Consider the following 25,652-nt stretch of genomic DNA (forward strand, 5'->3'; position numbering starts at 1 on the left):
CCATCAGTTTTCATTGTTGGGGGCAGTCTCTTGCTCTACAGGGGACTCTTCAACCCGTGACAGAATATCGGGCTTGAAGTGAAGCGCCCGAATCTTCATCGAGCTAAAGTCCGCTTCCAACCAAACCTGGTTCCGTCGCTGCGATCGGACCGCGTAGGCGACAATCTCGCTGATCATGTGCTTGATGGAGGTAGGAGCTTCGATTTCGAGAACCGGTCCAGTCACCTCCCGCGAGCAATATTCATCACTGCTGTAAAGCATGATCCCAATACCCAGGTACTCGCCCTTGAGCTCCTCTGGAATATAGGGGCTATTGTTCAGTTCCCGCTCAAAGAGTCTCTGCAAACCCAGGATGCCACAGGGGCCGCATCCTCGTGGCATACCGCCACCTTGCGACAGGATGGGAGGCAGCTTGTCCATATTCCCGGGGGTCAAGGGCAGGGGCATGCCGGTGTGAGCGTGGCCGCAGTCGTGGACTAGTTCTGTGCGGCAGATAGGGCATCGGGTGTCACCTGTGTCGTAGTATGCGAGTATACATCTAGCACACAGAATGTGACCGCATGGGAGGACGCGAGGACGACTGGGAGGCTGAGTTTCATCATCGCTTAGGCCTCGGTAGTGGAACGAATCTCTGCAGACGACACACTCTAGGCCGAGGGTCTCCAGATTAGCGACCCTGTTGTTCTCGGCGAAAGCCTTGAGATTGGGCCAGAAGTGCTCCTGGTTGGGCATGTCGCTTGGGATTTAGGTCGACAATAAGCGCTGCGATATGGGAATTCTTTCACAGGGGTTTCCAAGATACGTCGACAGCAGTTTGTGGCTTTAGGTACACTGCGTTCTGATTTGTTGTGTTAGCCTGGTATGAAGATGATGGGAATAGGTGAAAGAAGGATGCAGTTGAAAGTCTGAGTTACCTTGGAAGACTACAGACTTGTTGAATATGCAAGGCTGTAGAACAAGTAGCCTCAGAGTTCTTGTAAGGATGAAGAAAAGAAAGAGCTGAAGAAGCCTCGAATTTCTTGTGTTGTAGGGACAGAACAGAAGTCGAACTTGAACAAGTGCTCTCAACCAGAGTGATTTCTTCATACGCACCACTGCCACTAGAACTGTGTCTGCCAGTGACAGTATCAAAGTCCAGATGAAAGACGCAGTCGCTGGCACTGGTTTTCTGTCACTGGTAATGACGAAAGGAGTTCACTTCGGCCATCCACTGAGATTGTGGTCCAGGCCGAGGACTGGCCGCCGAAATCTCATGATAGTTACGGCAAGTGACGGAATACTATATAGTATAATGGCCTTTGTTCATTTGACGGCGGATATAGTGAATGTGTCTCGGTATATTGGTGCGTGCATTTGTTGGCACATAATTACAGATGAACTATTATATATAAGGCGACGGTAGAAATCCCCAGGTTGTACTGAGAGAACTCCGGGAAAATGGGATTTGGGCGCTTATTTATATGTCAATAGGTACTCGTAATCAGAAATGTGCATCTGACAGAAAAGCAAAAGCAAACTAAAGCAATAGACAGAAGTCGACAATCTCTACCAAACTCCAGATATCCCACTCCAACAACATGTTTGAGCCAAACTACTGGTATCTGTTTTCATAAGTCACTTCGCAGATAAGCATTTGCTGCTGAGATCCAAGGTCGCGGACTTTGACGGGGGTGATAGTACGGTAGTAGCTTTCCTAGAACTTTGTGAAGCTCTCATACTTGTCCAGGCATCGTTTGTATTGAGGCACGAAAGTTATAAACGCCGCTGAAGAGAACATACTGGGCAGTTCCGCATCTAGGGAAGGGGAAAAGTCTCGCAGCCGTGGACTAGGGTTATAACATAACGCCCCTTAAACTCTTTGGGGAGCAGATTATTGATGTTGTCGGTAAGCTCGTCTCTGGTGTCGTTTATAGCGCATCCGTCGCTATAGTCGACAACAATGCGTGTATTGTTGAGCGTGAGAGGGATGATATCCATATCTGGCTTATTTGAATGCAGATATAACCCGTAAAGTAGGGCCCACAACAGGATGGACGAATGCAGTTCTGCAGGCTAGGGGGCAGATGTCGGTTCTGGTCTGGAGACAATATCGAACATTCTCCCCGAAGTGAGAACCCCGAAAGACATGCCCACAGGGGAGGATCACATCCTATGGGTATCTTCCTTGTCGCTCTGCAGCTGACGTTCGAATGAGGGATAGTGATGCACCCCGGCAAATGCCATATTCTGGAGCAAGGCCTTTAAGGTTTGACGTTGCTATTCTCAACTCCTGAGGTAATCTTGGGCTAGAATAACTTTTTAGCCTCCTCGGTGATCCCCTTTGGGTCCATACAATCGAGGGGCGGGAGGAAAACAATGCACATTTTGTCTTGAGGAGAGACAGCGGTCGTATGGTTAGCTTGTTTTGAGATTGACGAGTATGAAATGCAAGTTTGAGTGTATCAAAACATAATATGCGAGCTAGGGAATCATCTGGGAATGGGATGCTTTCCCCCTATACCCAAGAGTGATCAAGTGCTGCTCTAAAGACAGCCCTTGCAAAGTATCCCAATTGATCATTCCATGAGAGTTTCCAGTTCAAGCTATTGCTTGCCAAGTCATCGGACAACCTACTGCTAAAAAGCTACCTTGATAAAGCTAAAAGACGCTGATACTGTACGAGGTCGTATGGATATCGGAACGAGTGTAAGGGGAAGAATGGATGATGAACCATAACTATACAAGGGCAAAGCTGTGTTTGGCTCGAACAAGGTACTCAAGTTTGTTCTCAGTGTAGAGGTACAGAAAAAGAGCCTTGGCTGGCATCCTACCGCAGAGTGCAATCAACTAGCTGCCAGTGTCACCCCCAGAAAAAGACTGCCAATACCTCACCCCTTCCAGTGCTGTTGTTCCCAAGATTTGTCCATGCAGAGTAAAACCACTCAAAATCAGGCCACAAACAATAGAACAAGAGGCAAAGAACTCTGTTGCAGTATGAGCCCTTAATTATTGTCTTGATTGGCGTTAGTTTTCACCATGAGAGCCTTTCACCTTGCTGATTGGCCCCTGGAATATCTACTACGAGGAGCGCAACTTATATTGGACAGCAATAGACTACATGGACATATAGGAGGATTCAATATCAACTCTCGTAGATTCTGGACGCTTCTATCTGGATCTGGTAGGATCTAGTGCTGGGTGGGTGATCATATGATTCGCATGCAGACACCAATATCACAGTCACTAGGCGCAGCCCTATTGTTCATCCAATGAAGAGTCTGTGTCCCTTCGAAACTAAACTCAAGTGGCAGGCATCTATATTTCTCAAGATTCAATTTGCTACAGACAAAACTTGCTCAATAGACATCCAACCAAGTGTCCCTCGCGCCTCAAGTCCAAAGTCGAGCCCAAGCAATATTCACCGTGGATATAATCTGGAGGTTATAATTGGCCATGGGGAATTTCTCATGGTTTCTCGATTTTCTAAGTTGTAGTTAGAAAGCTTATACTTTATTTACCCAGATATGTCACTGCTGCAAAAGTTTACGCATATGCTTAACTTCATGCTTACAAGCAGAAGATAATACAGTAGTAATGTCCTGAGATTGTGCAGGGCAGATACCTTAGATCAAGCTCAGGTAGCTAATAAGACTCCATTCACATGAGATCTCACTATTTCAGTCTTCAGAACATCACGACTGCACCTCAGCCAAAGATCGTATGAGGATGAAGCTGAGAACCGGGGATTATACTTTGGTCCGTCTTCCCATGACCCAATAGCAGTCCAAGCGTTTCAGAGGTTTAAATGATAAAGCCAGGCATCCAGTAAAAGGCCAGTCTATCATGCTGAGGTTAAAAAGTCTGCTCGTTCCGATGCGAAGCTCATATTTGTGTAAGCGAACACGCAGCCACCATTTACGCTTAAATGGACTACAAAGGTGACTCGATCAAAGAGCTCATCCAAGACATGAACACTACGAATAATATTCTCAGAAATATGTTTTCTCAAAAAATGAAAGCTTTCTTCACGTACATACCTGTGAGTCAGTCTCTGTTCCAGGGACAACCATCGATTGGTCCGTTGTACAATTTTGAGTGTAGACATTGGCTTTTGTGCCCCTTTCTTCATCACACCTGACCAACAGATTCAGTTACAAACTTTACATCAAGGACAATATGCTTTAGAAAATGAGAGCTTCAACTGAAAGCGACCCAGGTTCCCCTTCGAAGCCCTTCGACTTGAGCAGAACTTAATCACTCCCCTGGCTATATAAGACCCCCTTCCCTCCCCTTTGTTAATTCCTTTCTTCAGATTCTCTTCAGATTCTTCTTCCATCAAGTTGTCTTCTGTCACCAAGTTCCCTGATTTCTTACGATCTTGTATCATCAGCTTCACTTGCATCAACTTGAACTTCCATCATCTCTTGACATACATCTTCGCTCTACATACATTTCTCGACATACGCCTCTCTACATACATCTTTGTTATACATATATCTCTCGACATATAACTCTCGCATCACGCATCTCTCACTACTTCTCTCACTACCTCTTACACTATCTTTCACGTCATCTTCCACCACATCTTTCATCATGTGTGGACACATCACCACTCTCTTCCAACACATCTCCTCCACCCACTCCCAAGACACAATTTGTGTTCTGGAGGACCTAAACAGCAACGAATATTGGTGCAAGATTCCCGACGATACACCAAATATCACAGAGGACTCCGAAGACAGCTACTGGCCCAACCTAGAAGCCAGCATCGATAGCCACAAGGTCCAGTTCAAGGACCTCTCCATCGAGTGTGCTGTCTGCCGCACCGACGTGACCATCTTCCCGAAAGATCACGTCGTTGAGGAGGAAGTCGGCGAGAGCCACAGGGCCGTTATCCTCCCCTGTGGACACATCTTTGGCGCCTCGTGCGTCAAGAGGTACTTCGACATGAAGTCGCAGGAGAGAGCTCATGCCTCCTGCATCAAGTGTCGAGCCGCGTGCTACCACCCTGCCTGCGGACATCCCTTCTATGGGGAACCCATGCCATGTAGTGTACCACGCATGGCATTCACCCCGCATGTCGTGGGCAAAGGTGGTAGCATTGACCAGCGGTGCAAGACTTGCACCTACAGAAATGTAATAATGGATATTATTGCAGAGGTCAAGCGGGCACCAGACCGCACCAAGGCGATGGACGAGTTCTTGGGCGTGGTTCTCAAGATCGACGGCAAGTCGTATACGCTCCGAGGCTGCATAGACGGCCTGGACCGTGGGGTCCTGGAGCAGGTGTACCTCCCGGAGTCCGTGGGAGACCTCTTCGCCGGCTACAAGGACCGGCTGGAGAAGAAAGAGGACGGGCAAGACTACTGGATAAGTGGTCGACTCGGCGATTGGGGTGCCATAATATATGCCCCCACACAACAGAACTAGGGCATATTGCCCAGAGAATGATGGGACATGAATTGCTTTTTTCTTTTTCTTTGAAAGTAGAGATATATGGCTGTTAGACATCATATTCTTTGTTTGTCTAAAGTGCAAAGAATAATCTGTTTAATTAGTTACAGTATGGCAAAATGTTTTGATATACGCTTGCATTAGAAATGTAGATTGGACCACCACCACTGATCATTTTAAAACATCACTTGTGACTGTCTTGTTAGAAAATGACAGAATAAATCCTTTGGCCAAAAGTGACACCATACTTGTAATAAAATAGCATATCAATCTTCATGAGTGCTAACAAAAATCTCATCCAAAGGACGATCCGTAACCATAACATACATACATAAGAATCCTTAAAGCCATCATAATCATTTCGCTGATTCCCAGATCAGCACAATCACACTATCCTTGATGTCACCCACTTCCTCACCCCATCTCTTCTTCAAAGCCGGCTCATCGATGGCACCTCTTTTCACGTAAGCCTGCCACACATCACCCTCAGTGGTAGTGACGGAGTCCATCAGCTTCCACACATTTCGTCGTCCTGTCCAGAACAGCATCTTTCGGTCTGTGTCTCTTTCTTTGAGCTTCACGGGTCCTATAACAGAACGACGAGAAGAACTGGCTTTCCCAGCGGTGGAGAGGGGCATGTCCGAGAGATGGATTCCATCAGGATACTCGGTTATGGTGTACCCGTTCACGAGGACCCAGTTGTCGCGGAAACGGTAGCGTTGGAGGAAGCATGCTTCGCCGCAGACGTCGGTAACGAGATGAGCTTGGCTTGGGGTCAGGTGATGTCGTCCTCCATAGTCGTGTAAGGCCAGGGGTTGAATGCCTGTCTCATAACTATCCAGATGGGAAGAGTAATCGTCGTTATCCTTGGGTGAATAGAAGCTTGGGATAATGTGCATCTTCATCTTGGTATGCTTCGCCAAACAGTCCTGAAGAATACCGTCCCAGCGTTTCTTGCTCGTAGGACTGTCTTCCACGCCATCAAAGCATGAAAGATGCGTGACTTTGGATATAGCAGGTCGTGTAAGAAAGATGGCTCCACCTCCATACGTCGTCATGAATCCTTCGCCGATAGCCCAGTCTCCTCTCTCGCTAGGTAATCCAACGTACAATTCTTTCTCAGAGTTATACGCGAATAGTCGTTCTTGGAGATACGAAAGGTTGGGAAGAAAGATCTCCTCGTCCAAAATGCCGTACCACTTCTTCATCTGTCCTTTCTGTGCGAGTGTAGCACTATACTTCTTGACCGACTCCATCATGTTGAAGTATCTCTTGGCCATCGATATCTGACCCTCAGATATAGTAACGTGTGCATCAATACCGAGAGAAACCAACACCTCGGTCAGCTTCTTCGCTTGTTGATAATGTCCCTGATCCAGAACAAGCAGAAAACTCGCTCCGTTCCCATGCTGATTCCCACCAGTCATCCATCTTGCCCAATCCTTTGCAACAGCGTAATCATCCCTAACAACGCGATCAAAACTCGTCGAGATCGCAAACACAAAGTCCGAAGCGTCGATCTGTCCTGGTTTCGGTCCTCCAACAATGGGAAGGTTCAGTTCCTGTCGTGCAACCAGATTTCTCCTCTCGGGAGTCTTGGTATCGATAATTCGTGGTTGATTTGAATGAAAGTCTGTATCGATGTTCGTGACTGAAGTATACTCAGAGTCCTGCTCTGAAACCCGGACTTTCCATGCAGTCCATGAAGTTTGATCCGAAAGTCCAATTTTCTGCCTTAGTCGCTCGAGGTACTGTTCTTCCGGAACTGGTCCTTTGATGGCGATTTCATTGTTGGCGTTTGCTCGAGGCCAGTGCAGCCATCTTGTCTGAAAGAAGAGAACAACGACGACAACAAGAACAAGCAGTTGAACAACCCTGCGGGGAATAGTAGGCGGGCTAGAAATCATAATCATGATGAACAGACGATCCAATCCAGTAAAAAAGAGTGACTTGGGTGGGTATAACCTGGATAAATGAGTGTGTTGCTTGGCTATAACAAAGGCATGATCACGCTGCGAGAGGCGGGTAAGGACTGACTACGGTGAAAGAGAAGAAGCGAAGAAGCTTCGACTCGCGAGTCGTGAGGCACAGCGAGAGATTTAAGCAAATTAGAGTAAAATGGCGTAGAGTGACAGACTGTCACAATGCCCTTGTCTAGTGTAAGTGGTAAATGGCCGCAGTGGGGGGAGGCCATCCTTCAAAGCATCATGAAACTAGGCGCCCCAGGCCATGATCCCTGGTCGCACCACGTCAATAACGGTTAAAGAGGGGAAGGCCAAGGCAAGCAATTAAACTGTGACAAGGTCCGTGGTTCGTTTCGTCGCTGATCAGTGGAGGTCTCAGGTCACGATATGTCCAAATACAGCAATGAGAAACAATTGGAGCCAGTGTCAGAACTGAAGATCTTTTGACTCCTGTTTCTGACAGCGTCTATTCAAAGTCCCAATCAATGCATGAAGGATGCTGATGTTTGAATCCTGGTGGGTGAGAGGCTATGACGGAACGAGAACTAGGTTGGGTGGTAATTTAATCTCTTGCCAATAATCAGACTAATGCAGGTACAACAACAGCCCTAGTAGCAAAGTAAGTCGATTTCGGTAGGTAATTTATCTGATAAGCGGCAAAGCTAGGAAATGACCGCATCCCGTTGGAGATTCTTTGCCGAGCTCTAGCCTTGCATCATTCGCTAGGCTTGCTGGTGGTTGGACCTTTTTCTCCTTGGGCTGCTTCAGCATGTAGTGGCTTCATTCTAGGCGGTGTGATAGGTTCCGTCGCTGCCCTCGTGTGTGTCGGTGTCGATGCCACTGTCGTCGGTGCTCGTGCTGGTATCGGCATAGGCATTGGCATCGGCGGTAATGGCAGATGTTGAGGTTGGGATCCGCGTCGTGAAGGCGGCGTTGATGAGCTTGGGGCATAAGACGATGGCATATTGGCTTCCACTGTTCGTCTGGCGTGTTCGAAACGATCGTAGCACTTAGCGAGAGCCTCTTGGACCGACTGGTCCGCACGTACAATACCCGTGGCGAGAACTTCTCTAATGTGATCTTCGACCTTTTGAAACTCGGACTTGTCATATCTGTATCGATCTGGGATACCGCTATTGTGCAACAGAGCCAGCAGCCCTGCGATGACTGTGTTGGACGCAGCGAGAATAGTGATGGCTGTGTCGCTGGCGCCTCCAGAGCTGAGAGCAGTGATGCTGGCACCAATCATCAACTGCAGGACAAAAAGAATTGCGCGAACGAAGCCGATGAAGTGAAATGAGTAGGATGAAATGGCACGACGGTAGATGCAGTCGCGATAGAGGCCATGAGGAATGCCGTGCGGGGGCCAGAAGCTATTGGTCGGATGAACAGGCCTATTGTCTTCTATATCTCTGATCCCGCCAACTCCCCGAGCAAAAATGGCCCATTCTGTAGACGATAGGAAGCGATACTTAACATTCTTATGCTTTTTCTGACTGTGGCTATTCTCCGTGCTGCTCTGATCTGCTCCGCTCATGTAGTGTCCGAAATTCTGAGTTGGGTCCATTGATGTCTGTGGGACAGTTGAATCAACCTCTGCCATGATAATGCTGACACTCTATCGTGCTCTGCAACTTATATCTACTATATATCGTGAAGTGAAGTGCGAGTATTGAAGGGATTAAAACATGCTAATGAAAAGAGCGATATAGGCGCAAACGGTGCTTGAAGAAGCTGGCTAGGGTCAATAAAAGGATGTTGAAAAGGAAATGAAGACCAAGGTTGGAACAAGAGGAAACGAGTGGTAAAAGAATAAAAAATGAGATTTCTGGTGATGTAAAAGGCATTCGTTGCTCGCCCTTTCCCGTCGCCATATTACCTATCTTGTCTCATCTGAAGGCGGAATCTCATGCCCATTGCGGCTTCCACCGCGTAATCCTCATCCATCTTCATGACTTCGGCGAGATCAGGTGCCTTCTATCAATCTCTTTCGGTTCATCTTCTTGGAATGTATCTTACCAAGTTGAGCATCATCCCGAGAACCAGGATCCTTCTGAACAAAAACGTTGTGATATCGTCTCGCACTTCACTTACACGAGTTGTTGGTCTGTACGACCTACGAGGGACCCTGCCACGCCGCAATAGGTAATGTTTACGATAGAATCTTCAGCAACGCTGCAGGTCTCAGCCTCAAAATTCTCATTCTCAAGTCCAGGAATGTTCAGTGTCTCATACGCAACCAAACCACGACTCCTCGTACAAAACAATGAAGTATTCTCAAAGAATAGATGTATTCATAAATTGATATCATTTCTATGTTCATTTTCATGTATATAACCCGTCCTTTCACTCAGCAAAGTACAGCCCCAATCACTCATGACTCTAAATCACTGCGTATTCCCTCCTGATCCGAGTAAACCATGTAGAACCACCTAAGCCATACAAACGCCACAGTGCATACATACAATCAACGATACCTCGCTAAATATTTCATCCTTCAAAATCAAGAATCCTGCACAAGATGGGGGATGTCGTCCACCTTGGCCTGTCCGTTGAGAATGGCATTGACCGCCGTGAACAGCGGATACTCCGACTCCAGACCACGAGCCTTGAGGAAACTGTTCACCTCCTCTGCAGTGGTTGTACCCTGGATCTTCTGTCCGTTGAGTTCCTGCTTCTCGACCTCTTGTACGGAGATTCCCTTCTCGACGGCCTTCTTGGCACAGCGGAAGTTACGACCGCCGGAGCAGGATGTGATGAGATCGGCGACACCGGCGGAGGATTCGGTAAAGGTAGCTGTGTGGACGGTCTCGCCGAAGAATTCCTTGCCAAACTTGACCATTTCCATGAGACCGACTCGCATGATGGCTGCCTTTGCGTTATCACCCCAACCACGACCGTCGACGAAACCAGCTGCGAGAGCAACTACGTTCTTCAATGCACCACTCAGAGATACACCCGCAACGTCGGAGACCAACTGAACGTGGAAGTAAGGTCGGTGGAAGAGTGTTCTGAAGCAATCCTGATCCAGGGGAGGGTAATCGGCAGGCACAGCGGTGAGCTTAGTCTTGGAAGTTCGGCCTCGAACGTCCTTGTGCTGCATCTCAGGGAGCTCGCCAATTGTAGGGTTGGGGCTACCGGTTCGTGGCGTGGGAGCTCTGCTGTTGTCGAGAGCAGGAGGATCGTAAGCAATGGTAGTCTCTGACCACTTCTCCTCAGCAATTTCACGAGCCAAGTTAGCACCACTAAGGGCACCACAGTAAATGCCTAGGCCATCACCAATCCACTCGCTGAACAGGCTGATACCGTCATCAGTGACATTGACACCCTTGATACAGCTGATTCCTCGGGCATAAGGAAGAATGTGTCCATTGACTTGCTTGCACACGTTTGCGATGAACTGATGGGGCAAGTTGAAGACGAGGATGGTGGAGTCTTTGACAGCGTCGCGAATGTCGGGGTTGGCGATAATGTTTGAGGGCAGGGGAATACCAGGCAGGTACTTTACGTTCTCGTGGTGCTTGTTGATGACTTCTGTGAGCTTCTGGGGCTTGTCCCCCGTGGTTTCGTCATATAATTTGGAGTCCTTGGTGATCGTCACGTCCTCCTCGTAGACCCACATCTGGACATCTTCCTCGAAGAGATCTTTGTTGGCGCGTGTGTTTTCAGCGACGATCTTTGCGATTGTTGAGCCCCTGGACAGCATCGTTAGTCAATGGCTTAAGCAAAGATAGAGGGAGAGTCGGAGAAGCGGAAGACATACCAGTTACCGGATCCCACAATGGTCACCTTGTGCTTCTTTGAATGTCCACCCAAGCTCGCCATGTTGCCGAATGTCGCAGAAGAATAAGAGCGGATATGAGTAGTAGTACAAGACAGTAATCTCGAAGATTTAGCAAAGACAAAAGAAGAGCGCACTACAAGCGATCGAAACATACGGGGGAAGAGGAGAATCGAGAGTTGTGCCAGGTAAGGGCGAAAAAAGAGCTTTATGAGGGGTACTGAAGCTGAATAGTCCGAGGGAACCAGCTCCAGCTTTCCAGGTTGTTGAACCCTGGAGCAAGCCACAATGACGCATGGCAGAATGAGATAAGTGACACCGCCTGCTCCAAGGGGGAAAGCGTCCCATCAAAACCCCATTGATATCCGTGATAATGGAGCTGGAGAAATCTCGAGACCTTGATGAGGCCGAGGGGCAGTTTTTCACATGCAAGCAGATATTCAATGCTGTAGCTGCATATGCCAATTGGAAGCTATTTTTTCTAGAAGAAGCTCAGAGTTATAGCCATATAAGTCAAAGCGCTATATGAATCACGCTTGAAAGAATATTTCACTCTCAACGATATCTTCAATCACATGGAAACAAGACAAAATTCCAATTCAACTTTTTTTAAGTGGGATTTCACATGTCGAACAAAGAACCTCGAAACAAGGATCTCTGCAAAGTCTAGGATTCTCCGGGAGACAAGGGGGCAAAGATGCATAATCCAGGAACAGCTACAGCACCGAGCCCCGTTCCGTAATCCGCGGGCCGATCCCCTTGTCGCGTGACGAGCACATGTCAAGGGACAACAAGAAATCATGGGCTTGGATCAAATGATGTAGATTTTGAGGTTATCGCTACTAAGAGTCGCTTCATATCACGATATCAACCACTGCCGAGGATGTATCGTTGCATTGTTACTGGTTCCAGGGCGCTAGAGCTCAACTGCATGTTGACGTTGCCAAGTTTACCCCAACGGAGTCATCTCACTCCCATCCCTTTTATCCGTACGGAGATCAGTCTATCTAACAGAGATACGAATGCCTGCACTTGGTAATCTGAAATATTTGATATAAAATTATATCTCTCCAATCTGAACTTTTGTCAACATGAATGCTGATCAGAACCCCGATGGCTGCCAATATGAAAAACAGACATGTCCCATTACCCAGCGGTAAAGAGCAATTAAATTCCACGACTAAATTCACTACTTTGTCCTTTCAGTTATACTCGCCCAATAATTCCACCTTCTCTTCATCTACCGAAGGGAAGTGATTAAGCATGGCCGACAGAGAGCGTTTCCGCCCGTGTGATTTCCTCTCGTCCTTCTCTTCAGTCCTTTCACCATTTCCAAAAACAGGCTTGAAAACATTATCGTAAACCATCCAGGCAACAGTGAACATAACAGTCATAGTGACAGCTAACCATTGTGGCACTTTGCCGCGCTTATCGGCCAGAAACTTGGACAGAAGAATGACTGTTCCGAAGAAAAAGATAGTGAAGAACAGGAAAAAGAATGCGCCTATCCTCTGTCTCAACGTTGTTATCGTGTATGGCTGTAGTGAGTGCAGGTAACGCTGATATCCATCGGGAAGTTCGTGTTCTTTGGCACCATCTTTGATGAGATTGAGATATCGAGCACTGGCCTGTGCATAGCCAGGCTCACGCTGAGGACCGAGCAGAAAGCGATACCACCACTTGTGCTTGCGAGGGTCATCGGGCAGATCCTTGTCAGGAATCTGTGGTGCGAAAAGCGTTCTTGACAGAAAAGGTCGAGGAATATCGGGAAATGGCTTCTCAGGGATTGACATCTTGGGAGGCAGTGGTATGCAAGGCACGACAATCTCTTTGTAACCTGCTCCGCCACCTTCAGTGCGGATGATGGTGCGGTAATCCTCCTCTGTTACTTCGTACACCACACCCATAAGACCTTCATCCCACCTAATCTCCTCAGAGTGAGGTGGTTGCGGAGGCTCAAAAGGTGGGATTGGCACCTTTGGAGGCAGCTTTGGCTTCTCAGGAAGCTTTCTGTAATCGACGTTCGCAAAGCATGGTTCGCGATAAGGAATTCCAGGAAGGTTGAACTTAAGCTCCAACGTTGGCACTGAGACATTCACCTGGGACAGAGGTCTAATGCCACGAACGCCCAGAAATGTCTCGGCGGCGAGGTTGGATCCATAAGCGAGATAGAGATATGTCTTTGGCGCAGGATGGTCTCGATCGATGACATGATCCTCGGCAGCTTGAGCCAAGCGTGCAGCTGATGTACGAGGGATAGAAGAGATCGGCGGGTACTTCTTCGGTTCGGGCCGCTGCGCAAGAACACTGAACTTGCGCAGAACGACAGAAAGCGAAGATTTACTGGCTGCGTCGCGGGCGTTCATTGGGTTTGACATGACGTATGTCGAGCGAGAAGCTTAGACGTAAGCTTACAACTGATTGATAGGGCAGTTGCACAGGTGTCGCTGAGGCAGATCGGTGATCCTGCCAGGTGGCGGAGGAGGGATATATAAAGCGCTCGCAAATAATAAATGTCACAATAAACAATAAACGTTCAAAGCATGGGGTTTCCAGGGAGATAGGAGGCGTTGTACATCATGAAACGGGTCATCGATTCGGGCGGAGCGGAGATAGTGGGCATCCCTCACTGTGCTGCTGAATAATGCGCCGCGTGGATAAGGCATGGGAATAGTTGCGCCGACCGATGGTCCGCAGCCAAAGTCCGCTTCACACTGCTGAATCCCGGACCATCGGGTTTTGCTAGGATTATGTGACGAATTGGCTTGCTGAAAGATTACCAAGCGATGTCCCGGCGCGATAGATCGCAGATCAACATTAATAAAATCCTCCATTGTATTGAAACACCCTCCGGCTGTGCAGGGTAGGCTGAACCAATTCAACCACTTCAACAACTGACACCGACTACTACCTTATCCCCCATATCCAGCAAAGGGCTTTCTTGATATTCGTATACCAAAATAGGTGGGGTGAAGTGTAGTTCATGTGAACTAAGTGTACCTCAAGTTGACTTGTTATGTTGGAGTTGGACGTGTAGAGATCGAATTGTGATATTTTTGATGTTGTATACTAAAGTGATACCATGAACCAGGTATTTCGAACGCTTTTATTTCTCTTATCGTACATTAATGAAATCTTACTTTCAGAAATAGGTAGCTTAGATTTCACGCAGTGATTCACGAATGAGTGGGCAGGTGCTATCGCAGTGAGGCAGGTAAGAGGCCTTCAACCTCGAGCATGCCCGCTCCTTCCATTTTACCAGCAGCTTCCACAATCTGCTCCTACTCATCAACGATCCCCTTGCCAAATCACAAAAACGTTCTCAAAAATAACTCTACCATACATTTTAAAGATTCTTTGATCTCGCTTGTGATCTCGGCACCATTTTATTTCTCCCTCTCCCAAGCAGGCGATGGCCCAAATTGCACCCTCCAATCATTTAGGGGAACTGTAAGTCAGATCCCCTACAAGTTGTGCACCCCTCCAGTACAGTTCCATCCACTGACAGTCTTGCAGTATGCACCAATGCCGCAGCGAAGAGGTGGGAAGTCTGGCCCACGCCCAAAGCGTACGCGGCACTCAGCGAGGATTGGGGCCCTGGGGCAACTCGACACTACCCCAAATCGTCACGATCAGTCTCCTCGTGCTGTTCAGACTCAGGATCCAACACCAGCATTACCAAATCAGGGCGCAAATTCTGAGCCTCCAAACTCTGAGATACCGTCTACAAACGAATTTGACGATGACCTCAACGAGGATGATCTGAGGCGGTTGGTTGAAGCTGAAGCCGTTCCATCCGCTCAACCACCTGCTGATTTCTCATGGTCTGAAATCGGTTCAACACGCCGAAGCACGCCTCTACGGGAAGACGAACCAAGCTTTTTAGATAATCAAGATTCTCTTCTCGACGAGTTTTCCAGTCCAAAGTCCGGTCTAGGCAAGCTTCCCAACACTCAGCCACTGCCACCAGAGCCTGATCAAGAAAGCAAAGAACCTCCTTTTGTTGACTTTTCTGAGACAGCTTCTACTATACGACGAAGTTCACCTTATTATTCGTTGGCGGCCTCTCAGATCGGAGATGACGAGGCATTGAACATAGTGGAAAACAATCCTTTGGCACCACTACCAAGTACCATCCAAGATTCGATACAGTCTCTTGGATTGCCACCTTTCCCTGAGTTAGAAGCTATGGATCACTTGCCGGAAGACGAGCTGTATGATGTCACGCCTCCCAAGTCGACCGCTGAGCTTGAAGCTGAGACGTCGCGAAAAGAGGAGGAAGTACCTGGAGCTGCCCCAGAAAGTTCACAGCGTACTAAGAAGCCAAGTTCGTCACAGAACTCAAAGACAAAAGGCGGACCGGGGAAGACCTCAAAAAAGCATGATGCCCTTACGAGACTGTTAAAGGAGGAGCTGGGTTCATCAGGAGAAGACGAAGGGGAGGAGCAAGCTTCTTCACCTCCTGAAAAGCCACCAGTAAAGCCCCCAAAGCCGAAGAACGGCGCTCGCAAAGGGAAAGAGACACCAAAAAGGAAACCTGCCGCTATGGAAACTCAGGATATTCGAGAAGATGAGCAGCAACCCAAAGAAAAGAAAGGCCGGAAACAAAGAGCGAAGACCCCCATCCAATTTGACGATGAGACACAGCAAATAAAAGAGGTTGTACCACGCAAGGTACCAGAACAGCAGCCTCGCATGCCTATAGTGAGCAGTCTCAGAAAATCGTATGCTGCCTCTGTCTCTCCTATTGCAGCTGCAGGAAAAGGGACGCCCGGCTCGAAACGAAAGCCTGCACCAAAGCGCAAACCGCCTGTTAAAGATACTCCCAAGAAGGAGAAAGCTCCCCAGAAAGTTCCGCCAGCTACACGAAAGTCAGGTTTGAAGAACGTGGTGCCTCAAGAGAAACCTGATACGACTGAAAAGAGGAAAGAACGTGCAGTCCCTGCTACAAAAGTAGCAGCTAAGCCTGCACCCGTGATTACCAAGAGAATAACGCGAGCCAACGTGAAAGAGGAGAGTGGACCAATGTCACATCCTTCAAAAGTCCAAGAGACTCAGGGATCAACTCAGGACCCTATCGTGCTCTCTAGCGACCCTGAAAGCTCTTTGTTCTCGGATGATAACGATGCCTTCGTTCCAATCGAAGACTTACACCCAGAAGAGAAGACCCAACCAGCAAGGAAATCGCAATCAGTAATGGGAGAGTTGCTTGTTGACCCAATTGTCGACGTCGAGCCAGAAGACCATGCTCATCGTGAGAAAGCGCAGCCCTCTACACGCCCGCACACCCTACCGCAGAATCCCGGGGCTCCTCACCCTCCACGTCCCCAACAAGAACAAATCTCTCGGCAGAAGACAACCATGAAGGTTAAGCATGACCCTAAGAAGCTGGTTGAAGAACCTCTCCCAAGCACGAAGGGACTCAGTACAGCTCAAAAGGGCCGGGAGGTTTTGTCGGCTCGCGACACTAACATTCTCGTCCAACAAGATACCTCACAAGCAAGGACCTTGAAGAGACCTGCCACGACAGTTGATCCCATCATTGATGCTTCTCACCCACCTCGCAAGATCAGTAAAACTTCAAGGAGCTTCAGTGTCAGCCAAGCGGGTAGCCCGCTGCCACTTGAAACAAGCCCAGCGCAACTTGTTGGTGGAACGAGTCCAAGTGCTATGGAAGAAGTTGAATCTGCGAAAGTGCCCAAGCGCAATCAGCAGATGGAGCCCAGAAGATCCCAACGCCTTCGAAGAACTGCGGAATAGGAATCCCCATATCCTGATGGCAATTACTTACAACAAGAGTACCTCTCTAGTCTGGCTGCTGTAGAGGCCATTCATGACAAGACCAGAATGGGATCGAGACCCAAACCGAACACGAAGGTCAAAACTGAGCCTGTCATCCTACAACCCGAGCCAAGTTCAAGTGACCAAGGCATTCATGCTCAGATACTGGCGTCCCTGCAGGGACAAAAGGAAGCGACTGCCGAAGTGGAACAGGCCATGGAGCATGACAAAGTCCGCGGCAATAGAGAGTCTCCCAGACAGACACGACCGGCCGGGCCGAATGCAGAGATAGGGGAGAAACTCCATGGGCTAGTCGAGGTAAGTCCCTTGCCAAAGGCCAGTTCAATGCTAACATGCTGCCTAGATGATGCTGGACCATCTCCAGGCCAAGGAAGCGACCATCTACCATGGCGCTGATGCCTATCGGAAGAATGGCATCAATTGCGTGGAGAAGATCGAACGACGCTACATGCAGGAGAGGCAGGCGCTCAATGAAACGTGGAAGAAGGATAGTGATAGGTTCCTCCGGGGGACGCGGGCAGCTAAGGCACAGATTGATGAGCGCGGAAAGATACGAGAGAAGGCGATGCAGCAACTGAATGAAACGGCATCAAGGCGCCGTCACTTATTTGAACAAGCGACGACAAGTTTACGAGCACTTCATGGACGATTGATGCAGGGAAATGCTGCAGACTACAAAAATTGAGGTGATTTACCGTACAGATTTTGTAATGATAGAAGATGGGATTTGCTGGAGCTAGGTAATAGGCAAGTCTGACTCAAGTGGTGGCTATGTGATGGCAGTTGGTGGAATGGGGACTGAAAATCAGGGTTCAATAGCGGCAGGGATCAAAAGGTTGATTGATGGGTCAGTTTCATGTTAGTCGAGCGGTAAGGATCCCGAGCCTGGCCAATGTTATGCTTGATGAGGAGTCGCTGGGCATTGATAGTGACTTATTGAGGAGTGATGTCCTCGCTATGATGGTACACATGGTCACGTATTACAGAATCTGGGCAAGATGTGAAGCGATCTTAAGACGATTGAGACGATGTTAAGATGGGGTGTGAAGCAAATCCAAGGATTGAGACTGGTGGTATTCTAGGCATGCTGAATGGACGGATGAATGGGAAGAGAGCCATGCTTCGCTTTTTCGATGAGGCTAGACTCGATACGGGAAGCATCGTAGACTGGCTTCACTGGCGTTTGGATGAGGGTTGGAAGAATACTTGGCGAACAACGGTTAAAGGGAAGCGAGAGGGAGACGAATATCACGATGGGGACTGGATGAAATAACCATGAGACACTTGGAGACAAGTGCTGTTGATCTTGCGTGTCATGATGTGCTGAGCATCACGATATTCGAGATTAGCTGCCTGCCCTATCGAGCTGATACATTACTGCATTCGTGGCTGGTGATGTCGATGCCTGGAGTGTACAGTCCGGGAGGCGTTTCCGGCGCGATAACGAACATGGGGAACGATGACGATGGTGGTTTTGTTGGGTTGTGGGTGACGTAGTGAGTTTGTGGCGCGGACGGGGTCATTCCCAAGTCCGAGATTTAGATGGTATGCATGATATAAGAGATCCAGACCTGCCGGTGAACAGTACGATTAATGCTGCTGAATACCTATTATCCTATAAACTGATTTACGAATATTAATCATCTTTTTATTATTATTAATATTTAATTAATTCTTTGCTTGGACCACTTGCGCTCGGATATCAACTGCACTTTGTTTGTTACAGCTTTGAAACTTGAGTGGCACGACACGACAGGATGGGTTCAGATGATGCGGGGCATATTTCTACACCAGGGTGAGTAAGACGATTGTTTCGTTCTGTTCTGTTCTGTTCTGTTTCGTTTGTCTTTGTTCTGTACCATTCCGTTTATTCAGAGGCCAGTGCCTTTATTCTGTTTCAGTCATGAACAATGGGCACATCCATATCCCCAACCACTCTTTGTCACATCGTCATATGACCACTCTGCATGAGGGAGGCCCAACCTTTCTTCGTCCTAGGTGACGAAAAAGATCAGTCTGATGGCCCCCCTGATACTGCACCAGATTTGCCTAACTCCTTTTGTCACTGGATAATGAGGTCCTGAGTTCTGGCCCGTCTCCATCAGTCAAAGCTGGCTGCCCGCATTACATCTCTTACAAGCAGGGGGGGCCTCCAGGGCATTGGCGCTAAATTGCCAGTGCCGTCGCCTGCCCCGCCTCCACTGCGTCCTGGGCTCGTGGACTGGGCTGAGCCTCCTGTCCAACGCGGCAGCTGCAGACACTGCCCTTCGCTCCAGTTTTTTTTTCCCTTTCTCTTTTTTTTCTCCCCAGACCTCAACCATTTTTCTACGTTGCACAAGGGTCAAAACTACCTGAAAAGCCTCGGTATAATACCACAGCCACTAGTTCAAAGGAGCTTTTCTATTGTGTACGGATTCCTCTTATTCAGATTGCCATTATTGACCCCGCTTTCACTGCGTCTTCTGCCTATTGTTCCCGTCAGTCACTTACACTGCCATTTGCTGCATCTGTTCTTCTGCTTCAGCTCAGATTACTTCCATCCGTTCTACTTCTTCATCCTTATAACACTCTCATCTTTTACAAACTATTATCTACCAATCCTCAGCGCATTACCGCCCTTTGTGCATCAGTCTTTTTTACCAATCGTTCTCTGACATCATTGCCGTTCTACAGCCGTTTGCACGGTCTCCTTAACTTTCGGAACCGCCGATCACGACGACCAGGCAGCTCAAGCTCGGCTGACACCTCGGACTCAACCTTAACCGCCAATTCCGACTACGAGATCACTCCCGCAGACTCGACATCGTATTCTCCTGAAATCTCACCTCGTTCGTCGACGTCATCTACTTCTACTTCATCCTCGACATCCAAGCAACACAAGATGCCGTTTCGTCAGAGGATGGCCCGCCACTTTGGCGATTCGGTATGTAACTGTAACCCCGCATCTCCGTGCGTGCCTGTCTAGGTATCGATCCAATGCGCCCATCTTTGAGATGCGCTTTTGGTAGATTTTATCGTGGAATGCGACTTGTCTTGTGGCGTTGACGCTAACATCCTACATAGCTTGCTCCCGAGAAACCCTACCTCAGCTACTATGATGTCCTCTTGACAGCTGAGGATATCAAGGCGCTCAAGCACGACTGGTTAACGGATAACAACATTGCTTTCTGGGAGGAATATCTGGAGCGCGAAACACTTCCCAAGTACCCTCAGGCTCGTATCGTCCTGCTCCGTCCCAGCATGACATTCCTTCTCATGAAGGAGCCCGACCTCCGATCAGTCCAATCCGCCCTTCCCGATTTCTCAAAGGTCACCCATATCTTCCTACCCATCAACGACAATCGTAATGTGAGCGTCGCAGAGGGTGGTAGCCATTGGTCACTTCTCCTTGTCTCGACACTCGATGGTGTCGCCTTCCACTACGACTCCCTAGGTGGTGCCAACTACTCCGAGGCCAACGTTGCGACTCGCAAGCTTGCCAATATCCTCGGGCGGCCTCTTCGATTTATCAACCTCGAGGATTGTCCCCAGCAGGAGAACGGAAGCGACTGCGGTGTCTTTGTCTGTTTGTTGATGCGACACCTCCTCGTCAAGCGCCTTCTCTGTGCTAATGCCCGCGAGAAGGTGTCGATGAGCATGGGTGGTAAGATGGTTGATAGCTATGGTGGTCGCAAAGAGATGATGCGAATTATCGAAAACCTCCGTAAGGAGGGTGAGCGCAGGCGATCGTGAGTGCTCCCAATCTTCTCTTCTCCTTTTGGTCCTTTGCAAAGCGTATCTAATAGTCAAGATAGGAGAAGCGCTAGCCCATTTTCGAACAAGACACCGCCGCGGATCGAATAGAGAACGGACTGCTACGGCTCTTGCGAAGAGTTCGAGGAACTCGTCAGACAAGTCAGGGAAGCTCAGGCGGCAAAGGCGCGTAACGCCTGGCAGCCCCCAAGGTCACCACCTCGGTCACCACGCCGTTCATCTTCCCGTTCTCAAGAGACGAAGAAGTCACCCGTCAATCAAAACGGCAAGGGTTCAATCGCCAAGGCTCTGGCCACCAAACCCAAGGTTTCTTCCCCCACTAGACTCGTTGATCAACCTCCTTGGAGAGGAATGAGGAACCGTGTGCGCACAATCCCGAATCCAATCCAATCTTCCAAGGATTCACCTCCTCTTGGCCCACGAGCATGCAAGTCCGATCGAGTTACCAAAGAGCATAGGATTCAAACAAGTCCTCCAACCCCCGTCAAAGTTCGAGGCAAGCGGTCTTCCAGCGCATAGGCTGTTATGCCTCAAAATGTCATCGAGACCCAATGATGCAAATTGTTCCACCACTGTAATGAAATGAGTTTTACGACGGATGCGTCACGGTCGATCAGTCTTGTTTTTATCGTCTCATTTTGTCCTTCCTATTCACCCTGTGTCTTTTTTATCTTGGCGTTGGTGGTTAGCGTGGAGCAGTAAGAGGGATGTGGTTATCATGTAACAGAGAAAGATGCCCATACACGCGTTTGTTGTTTTAATGATACTCCCAGATATCAAAGTATGCGAGTTAGCGATGAAGGCGTTTGGTAGGATATGAAAAAAGGCATGTGTGCATGCATTAGCGCAGCTTATGAAGAATAATTGTACCGTTATAAACCTGAGTGTTGCATCTGTTGTGAAGTATAGTGTAGGCCTTCCCAAGGGAGCATGAAGACTTGGAGTTTATGAAGAATACCACGATAAACTCATCAAAAAGTCCCCGAAGCTCATGTCAATTCAAGTAAGTCTTTTTGTCATTTAGGATCAAGAATGCAAGTTTTCTTGCCTGTCCTAGGCCTGTGATCAAAGTATATGATTCCAACTCCATACGCCTGAACAGATTTCTATAAAGATACATCTGCCCCCCTTTTGCAACGTCACTTATCGACTTGATCTCCATCTTTGGTATCTTGGATCCTCTCCACGTCGACCCCCCTAGTTCTTCTCAGCAAAAGCTGGATTCTGCTCCATTGTCGAAGAGATATAGCCCCTCAGCGCCGCCCACCGATTCGCAGTTGGCGCCGGCGCAGTCTTTTCCTCCGTCTCAACCTTCTGCACAGCCGCACCATCCTGCTGCGTCAACCTCGCCATACTAACCCCAAACCTCTCCATCTCGCCCTTAACAACCCTCTCCTTTCTCTTCAATGCACCCTTCTTACTTTTCAAGCTTTTATGCCTAACCTTTCCCTGCTCAACCTCCGCACCCTCCTCTAGCTCTGGCAGCGCATCAGCTAAACTCTCCAAGTTGGCTGCTAGTTTCTTCGATGGTCGTCGCCGCTTTGTGGATTTTGAGATACGTGCTGATTGGATGCGGGATACGAAGGAGGAGTGCTTGATGAGTCGCTTGTCGCGCTTGCTGGAGAGGAAGGAGTCGGTTACTGCGGCGTCGTCGCGGAAGACTTTTTGGGGCGCTTGGGGGTGGATTTGGCCTGTTACTCGCTGGTGACGGAGGGTGCGCGCGGAGGGTTTTTTGAGACCTGGGGGTTGAGGAGCCTGGGATTTGTTAGTTGGTTGTTTTTAAGAGTATTAGGGAAAAGGGGATGTGCCATTTTGGGTTGTGGTTGGGGTGTTGGAGATGGAGGATTTGGGTGTGGAATTGAAGGTGTAGGTGAAGATACTGGAGAAACATTTTCGGTGAGGGTAGCTCACCGAGGTGGTGGGGCACACCGAGATAAAGCGTGGAGGGGCAGTCAATGGCTGAGGTTGAGGCCAGCTCGGTACAACGACTTGTAGTCAGTGAAAAAGCCATTAAAAATATGACTAGAAACCAGATTTGAGGCCTCTATATGACGATCTTGTTGAATGACTGTCTACAATGACTTATCAATAGAAAATGCTAGTACTGGCCATGCTCTTAACTCATAGTGGGGTTCAACTCAATATCTCCGTTCTAAGCTGATCCTCTCGTGACTTTTTAGCTTCCACACTTCTTCTCTCATCTCACTCACTCTCATGCAATAACAATGGAAGAAGTTGATAATATTCGAAGAGAAATCGCAAAGCGAGAGGCCGAGCTCGCAGATTTACGCTCCCAACTCGCGGCCGCAGAGTCACAAGCACGTGAATCTCAAGAATCGTGGAAATGGCCACTGGATAACCACGAGTATGAGAGGTACAGTAGACAGATGATTGTTCCAAACTTTGGGCTTCAAGGTTAGTTGACTTTTGAATGCTCAAGAGAAAGGTGTTAAGTGAAGAATAGGTCAACTACGCTTGAGAAAGGCCAAGGTTCTGCTTGTTGGAGCGGGAGGTCTGGGATGTCCTGCTGCAACATACCTCGCTGGTTCGGGCATTGGGACGATCGGTCTTGTCGATGGTGATGAAGTTGAGGTTTCGAATTTACACCGTCAAGTTGCGCATTCGACAGGTCGTGTTGGTATGAGCAAGGTTCAGAGTGCGATCACATATCTCAAAGAGTGAGAGATCCCATTCATCGTTAAGAGTTCTTTGACTAATATGCGAAGTCTGAATCCGACGATAACTTATAACGCGCACAACACACATCTCACACCGCAGAACGCTGAGGATATTGTATCAGGGTATGATTTAGTCCTTGATTGTACTGATCACCCTACATCTCGCTATCTCATTTCAGACATCTGCGTTCTTCTCTCAAAGCCCCTTGTTTCAGCATCTGCATTTCAAACTTCAGGCCAACTAATCGTTCTAAATAATCCTCCTGGAAAAGGCCCCTGTTATCGCTGCGTATTCCCAACTCCCCCACCACCAGATAGCGTGGTTGGATGTGGCGAGGGTGGAATCATTGGCCCTATTGTTGGTACAATGGGCGTCCTGCAAGCTTTGGAGGCCATCAAGTTGATTTCAAGAGGTGACCTTGAGATTCATGGAGAGGCCAAAACACCAATGCTGTTACTTTTCAGTGGCATGTCTGATACCCCTTTCCGATCCGTGAGGATGAGGGGTAGAAGAAAGACTTGTCTGGTTTGTGGTAACGAGAACAGACTGACATTGGATGAGCTGAAGAACTCAATGGACTATGTTCAGTTCTGCGGTGTCAAGCAGCCTGTTCAGTTACTCCAGCCCGACGAGCGAGTCACAGCGAAGGAGTATGATGAGCTCTCCAAGTCAGAGAACAAGGATATGCTGCTCGTGGATGTCCGAGAGAAGGAACATTTCGATCTCTGCAATATTTCAGGTTCAGTCAACATCCCTATCAGTCGCTTCATGAGCGCTCGTGGAGAAGCAACACCCGAGGGATGGCCAAGCGATTTGCCCCATTCAACCCCCATATACGTTGTTTGCCGAGTCGGCAACGATTCGCAGATTGCCGCGCAGAAACTCAAGGATCTAGGATTAGGGAACGACGGACAGCGATTTATCGGCGATATTCTGGGCGGTATCAAGTCATGGAAAGACACTGTTGATCCATCTGTACCTTTTATATAGACTGACGCAAGAGATGTTGGCTAAAAGAGGAAATGGGGATAGTCGTATTGGATGAGAGATTTTATGATACATACATACAACATACAATGCCCGTGTTAACCCGAGCACACCAAGGACAGGGCATTCCTGTCCATCAGCTGCGCCATTACAAATAACATTTTGCTCAAGTCAACAGAGACTCATGTGAGATATTTTTTCTTTTCTTTCTTTTCGTTTACACAAAGTTGGCAGTCTTCTTTTTGTTGAATGCCTTTTGGTCTTTTAGCCATTGGCGATATCCAGAAACACTAGAAATCTTTTCGCCGTAGAAATCAGGAACTGTTTCGTAGTTAGTAACTTACTTGATCGGCACTTGAAGCTAGCGAGATAAAAAACTTACCAGGGTTGCTGGCGCTCGAGTTGGTGGGGTCAACCCGATGCTTCTTGATGCGCTCAAAGAACTGAGCCTCCTTCTGCGTCATCTGCTTCTTCCACTGACGATTCAAGAGGTAAAAGACCTGGTTTCCAACACTAGGGCCGCTCAACCACCCAAGACCCGAGAACGCGAGCGTCATAAGTCCCAGCGTCATAAACGGGTCGAGAGGGATTTGCGAGATGATCGGTTCCGCCAGACCCGTCGAGAGAAAAACGGCGCCCGCAGCGCCGGCGAAGAGTCCATTGGTGATGGAGAACAAGAGCTGGTATCGTCGGCGCGAAACTCGCAGCTTGAAGAAGCTGTTCCAGTCGAGCGGGGGGAGTTCGGTGGACTGCGGCTTATCGGCGTAGGTGCGGGAGAAGGTCTTTGCGACGACGGGGGTGAAGCATTGAGGTCGGAACGGCGATGCTGAGAGACATGATGCTGGACGCAGAGTTGAGAATGAAGCTTTTTGTGATGAGCGCACGAGACCTGTTAGCGGCATTCGCAAGACGGAGGTCTTGAGCGGAGAAGCCATGGTGAATTGATGGTTTGGCCAATTGAGGTTTGGGAAAGAAAAAGTCAATTAGAGGTTTGGAGTGGAGATTGAAGGATGTCGTTGTGCCGTCGGTTATTAGGCGTGACGTGGGGATGCTGAAGCTCGGGCAGAGCTGTGTTCGTGATCTCATGGTGGATGGAAAAAGTTTGGCGCTTGGTTAGGCGCGGCTAAGCGCTGCCGCCATTAAGGCTCCATTAGGAACTGGATAACCCCGACCCCCCTAATAAGGGCTATATAGACTTAGTAGAGCTAAGATTAATTATATTCTCTTTATTTAATTTTATAAATAGGTATAAG

At 48.5% G+C, this 25,652-nt stretch overlaps 11 protein-coding genes; 4 read left to right on the top strand and 7 right to left on the bottom strand.

Annotated features, from left to right (window-relative positions):
- Positions 1 to 3: 3 nt before the first annotated feature.
- Positions 4 to 732, bottom strand: FFUJ_05111 (uncharacterized protein; the record flags this gene model as incomplete). Its single annotated transcript, XM_023571522.1, has 1 exon — positions 4 to 732. The coding sequence occupies one exon, from the start codon at positions 730 to 732 to the stop codon at positions 4 to 6; it is 729 nt and encodes a 242-aa protein (XP_023425814.1).
- Positions 733 to 4,572: 3,840 nt separating this feature from the next.
- FFUJ_05110 (uncharacterized protein) lies at positions 4,573 to 5,409 on the top strand (the record flags this gene model as incomplete). Its single annotated transcript, XM_023571523.1, has 1 exon — positions 4,573 to 5,409. One exon carries the CDS (start codon positions 4,573 to 4,575, stop codon positions 5,407 to 5,409), a length of 837 nt encoding a protein of 278 aa, XP_023425815.1.
- A 380-nt stretch (positions 5,410 to 5,789) lies between these two features.
- FFUJ_05109 (uncharacterized protein) lies at positions 5,790 to 7,346 on the bottom strand (the record flags this gene model as incomplete). Its single annotated transcript, XM_023571524.1, has 1 exon — positions 5,790 to 7,346. The coding sequence occupies one exon, from the start codon at positions 7,344 to 7,346 to the stop codon at positions 5,790 to 5,792; it is 1,557 nt and encodes a 518-aa protein (XP_023425816.1).
- An 836-nt stretch (positions 7,347 to 8,182) lies between these two features.
- On the bottom strand, positions 8,183 to 9,000 carry FFUJ_05108 (uncharacterized protein; the record flags this gene model as incomplete). XM_023571525.1 has 2 exons in its annotated part: positions 8,183 to 8,380; positions 8,446 to 9,000. 2 exons carry the CDS (start codon positions 8,998 to 9,000, stop codon positions 8,183 to 8,185), a joined length of 753 nt encoding a protein of 250 aa, XP_023425817.1.
- A 900-nt stretch (positions 9,001 to 9,900) lies between these two features.
- Positions 9,901 to 11,222, bottom strand: FFUJ_05107 (probable glycerol-3-phosphate dehydrogenase (NAD); the record flags this gene model as incomplete). XM_023571526.1 has 2 exons in its annotated part: positions 9,901 to 11,092; positions 11,161 to 11,222. 2 exons carry the CDS (start codon positions 11,220 to 11,222, stop codon positions 9,901 to 9,903), a joined length of 1,254 nt encoding a protein of 417 aa, XP_023425818.1.
- Positions 11,223 to 12,380: 1,158 nt separating this feature from the next.
- Positions 12,381 to 13,556, bottom strand: FFUJ_05106 (uncharacterized protein; the record flags this gene model as incomplete). Its single annotated transcript, XM_023571527.1, has 1 exon — positions 12,381 to 13,556. The coding sequence occupies one exon, from the start codon at positions 13,554 to 13,556 to the stop codon at positions 12,381 to 12,383; it is 1,176 nt and encodes a 391-aa protein (XP_023425819.1).
- Positions 13,557 to 14,703: 1,147 nt separating this feature from the next.
- FFUJ_05105 (uncharacterized protein) lies at positions 14,704 to 17,665 on the top strand (the record flags this gene model as incomplete). XM_023571528.1 has 3 exons in its annotated part: positions 14,704 to 16,872; positions 16,939 to 17,277; positions 17,324 to 17,665. 3 exons carry the CDS (start codon positions 14,704 to 14,706, stop codon positions 17,663 to 17,665), a joined length of 2,850 nt encoding a protein of 949 aa, XP_023425820.1.
- A 2,196-nt stretch (positions 17,666 to 19,861) lies between these two features.
- Positions 19,862 to 21,252, top strand: FFUJ_05104 (related to sentrin-specific protease SENP8 (SUMO-specific protease); the record flags this gene model as incomplete). XM_023571531.1 has 3 exons in its annotated part: positions 19,862 to 19,903; positions 20,044 to 20,708; positions 20,880 to 21,252. 3 exons carry the CDS (start codon positions 19,862 to 19,864, stop codon positions 21,250 to 21,252), a joined length of 1,080 nt encoding a protein of 359 aa, XP_023425821.1.
- A 678-nt stretch (positions 21,253 to 21,930) lies between these two features.
- On the bottom strand, positions 21,931 to 22,544 carry FFUJ_05103 (uncharacterized protein; the record flags this gene model as incomplete). XM_023571532.1 has 2 exons in its annotated part: positions 21,931 to 22,488; positions 22,542 to 22,544. 2 exons carry the CDS (start codon positions 22,542 to 22,544, stop codon positions 21,931 to 21,933), a joined length of 561 nt encoding a protein of 186 aa, XP_023427244.1.
- Positions 22,545 to 22,958: 414 nt separating this feature from the next.
- FFUJ_05102 (related to molybdenum cofactor biosynthetic protein) lies at positions 22,959 to 24,402 on the top strand (the record flags this gene model as incomplete). XM_023571533.1 has 3 exons in its annotated part: positions 22,959 to 23,148; positions 23,198 to 23,411; positions 23,460 to 24,402. The coding sequence occupies 3 exons, from the start codon at positions 22,959 to 22,961 to the stop codon at positions 24,400 to 24,402; spliced, it is 1,347 nt and encodes a 448-aa protein (XP_023425822.1).
- Positions 24,403 to 24,616: 214 nt separating this feature from the next.
- Positions 24,617 to 25,334, bottom strand: FFUJ_05101 (probable Presequence translocated-associated motor subunit PAM17, mitochondrial; the record flags this gene model as incomplete). XM_023571534.1 has 2 exons in its annotated part: positions 24,617 to 24,720; positions 24,782 to 25,334. 2 exons carry the CDS (start codon positions 25,332 to 25,334, stop codon positions 24,617 to 24,619), a joined length of 657 nt encoding a protein of 218 aa, XP_023425823.1.
- Positions 25,335 to 25,652: the final 318 nt, after the last annotated feature.

The sequence above is a fragment of the Fusarium fujikuroi genome, chromosome FFUJ_chr02, assembly GCF_900079805.1.
Source record: "Fusarium fujikuroi IMI 58289 draft genome, chromosome FFUJ_chr02".
In the NCBI taxonomy this organism is placed as follows: Eukaryota; Fungi; Ascomycota; class Sordariomycetes; order Hypocreales; family Nectriaceae; genus Fusarium; species Fusarium fujikuroi.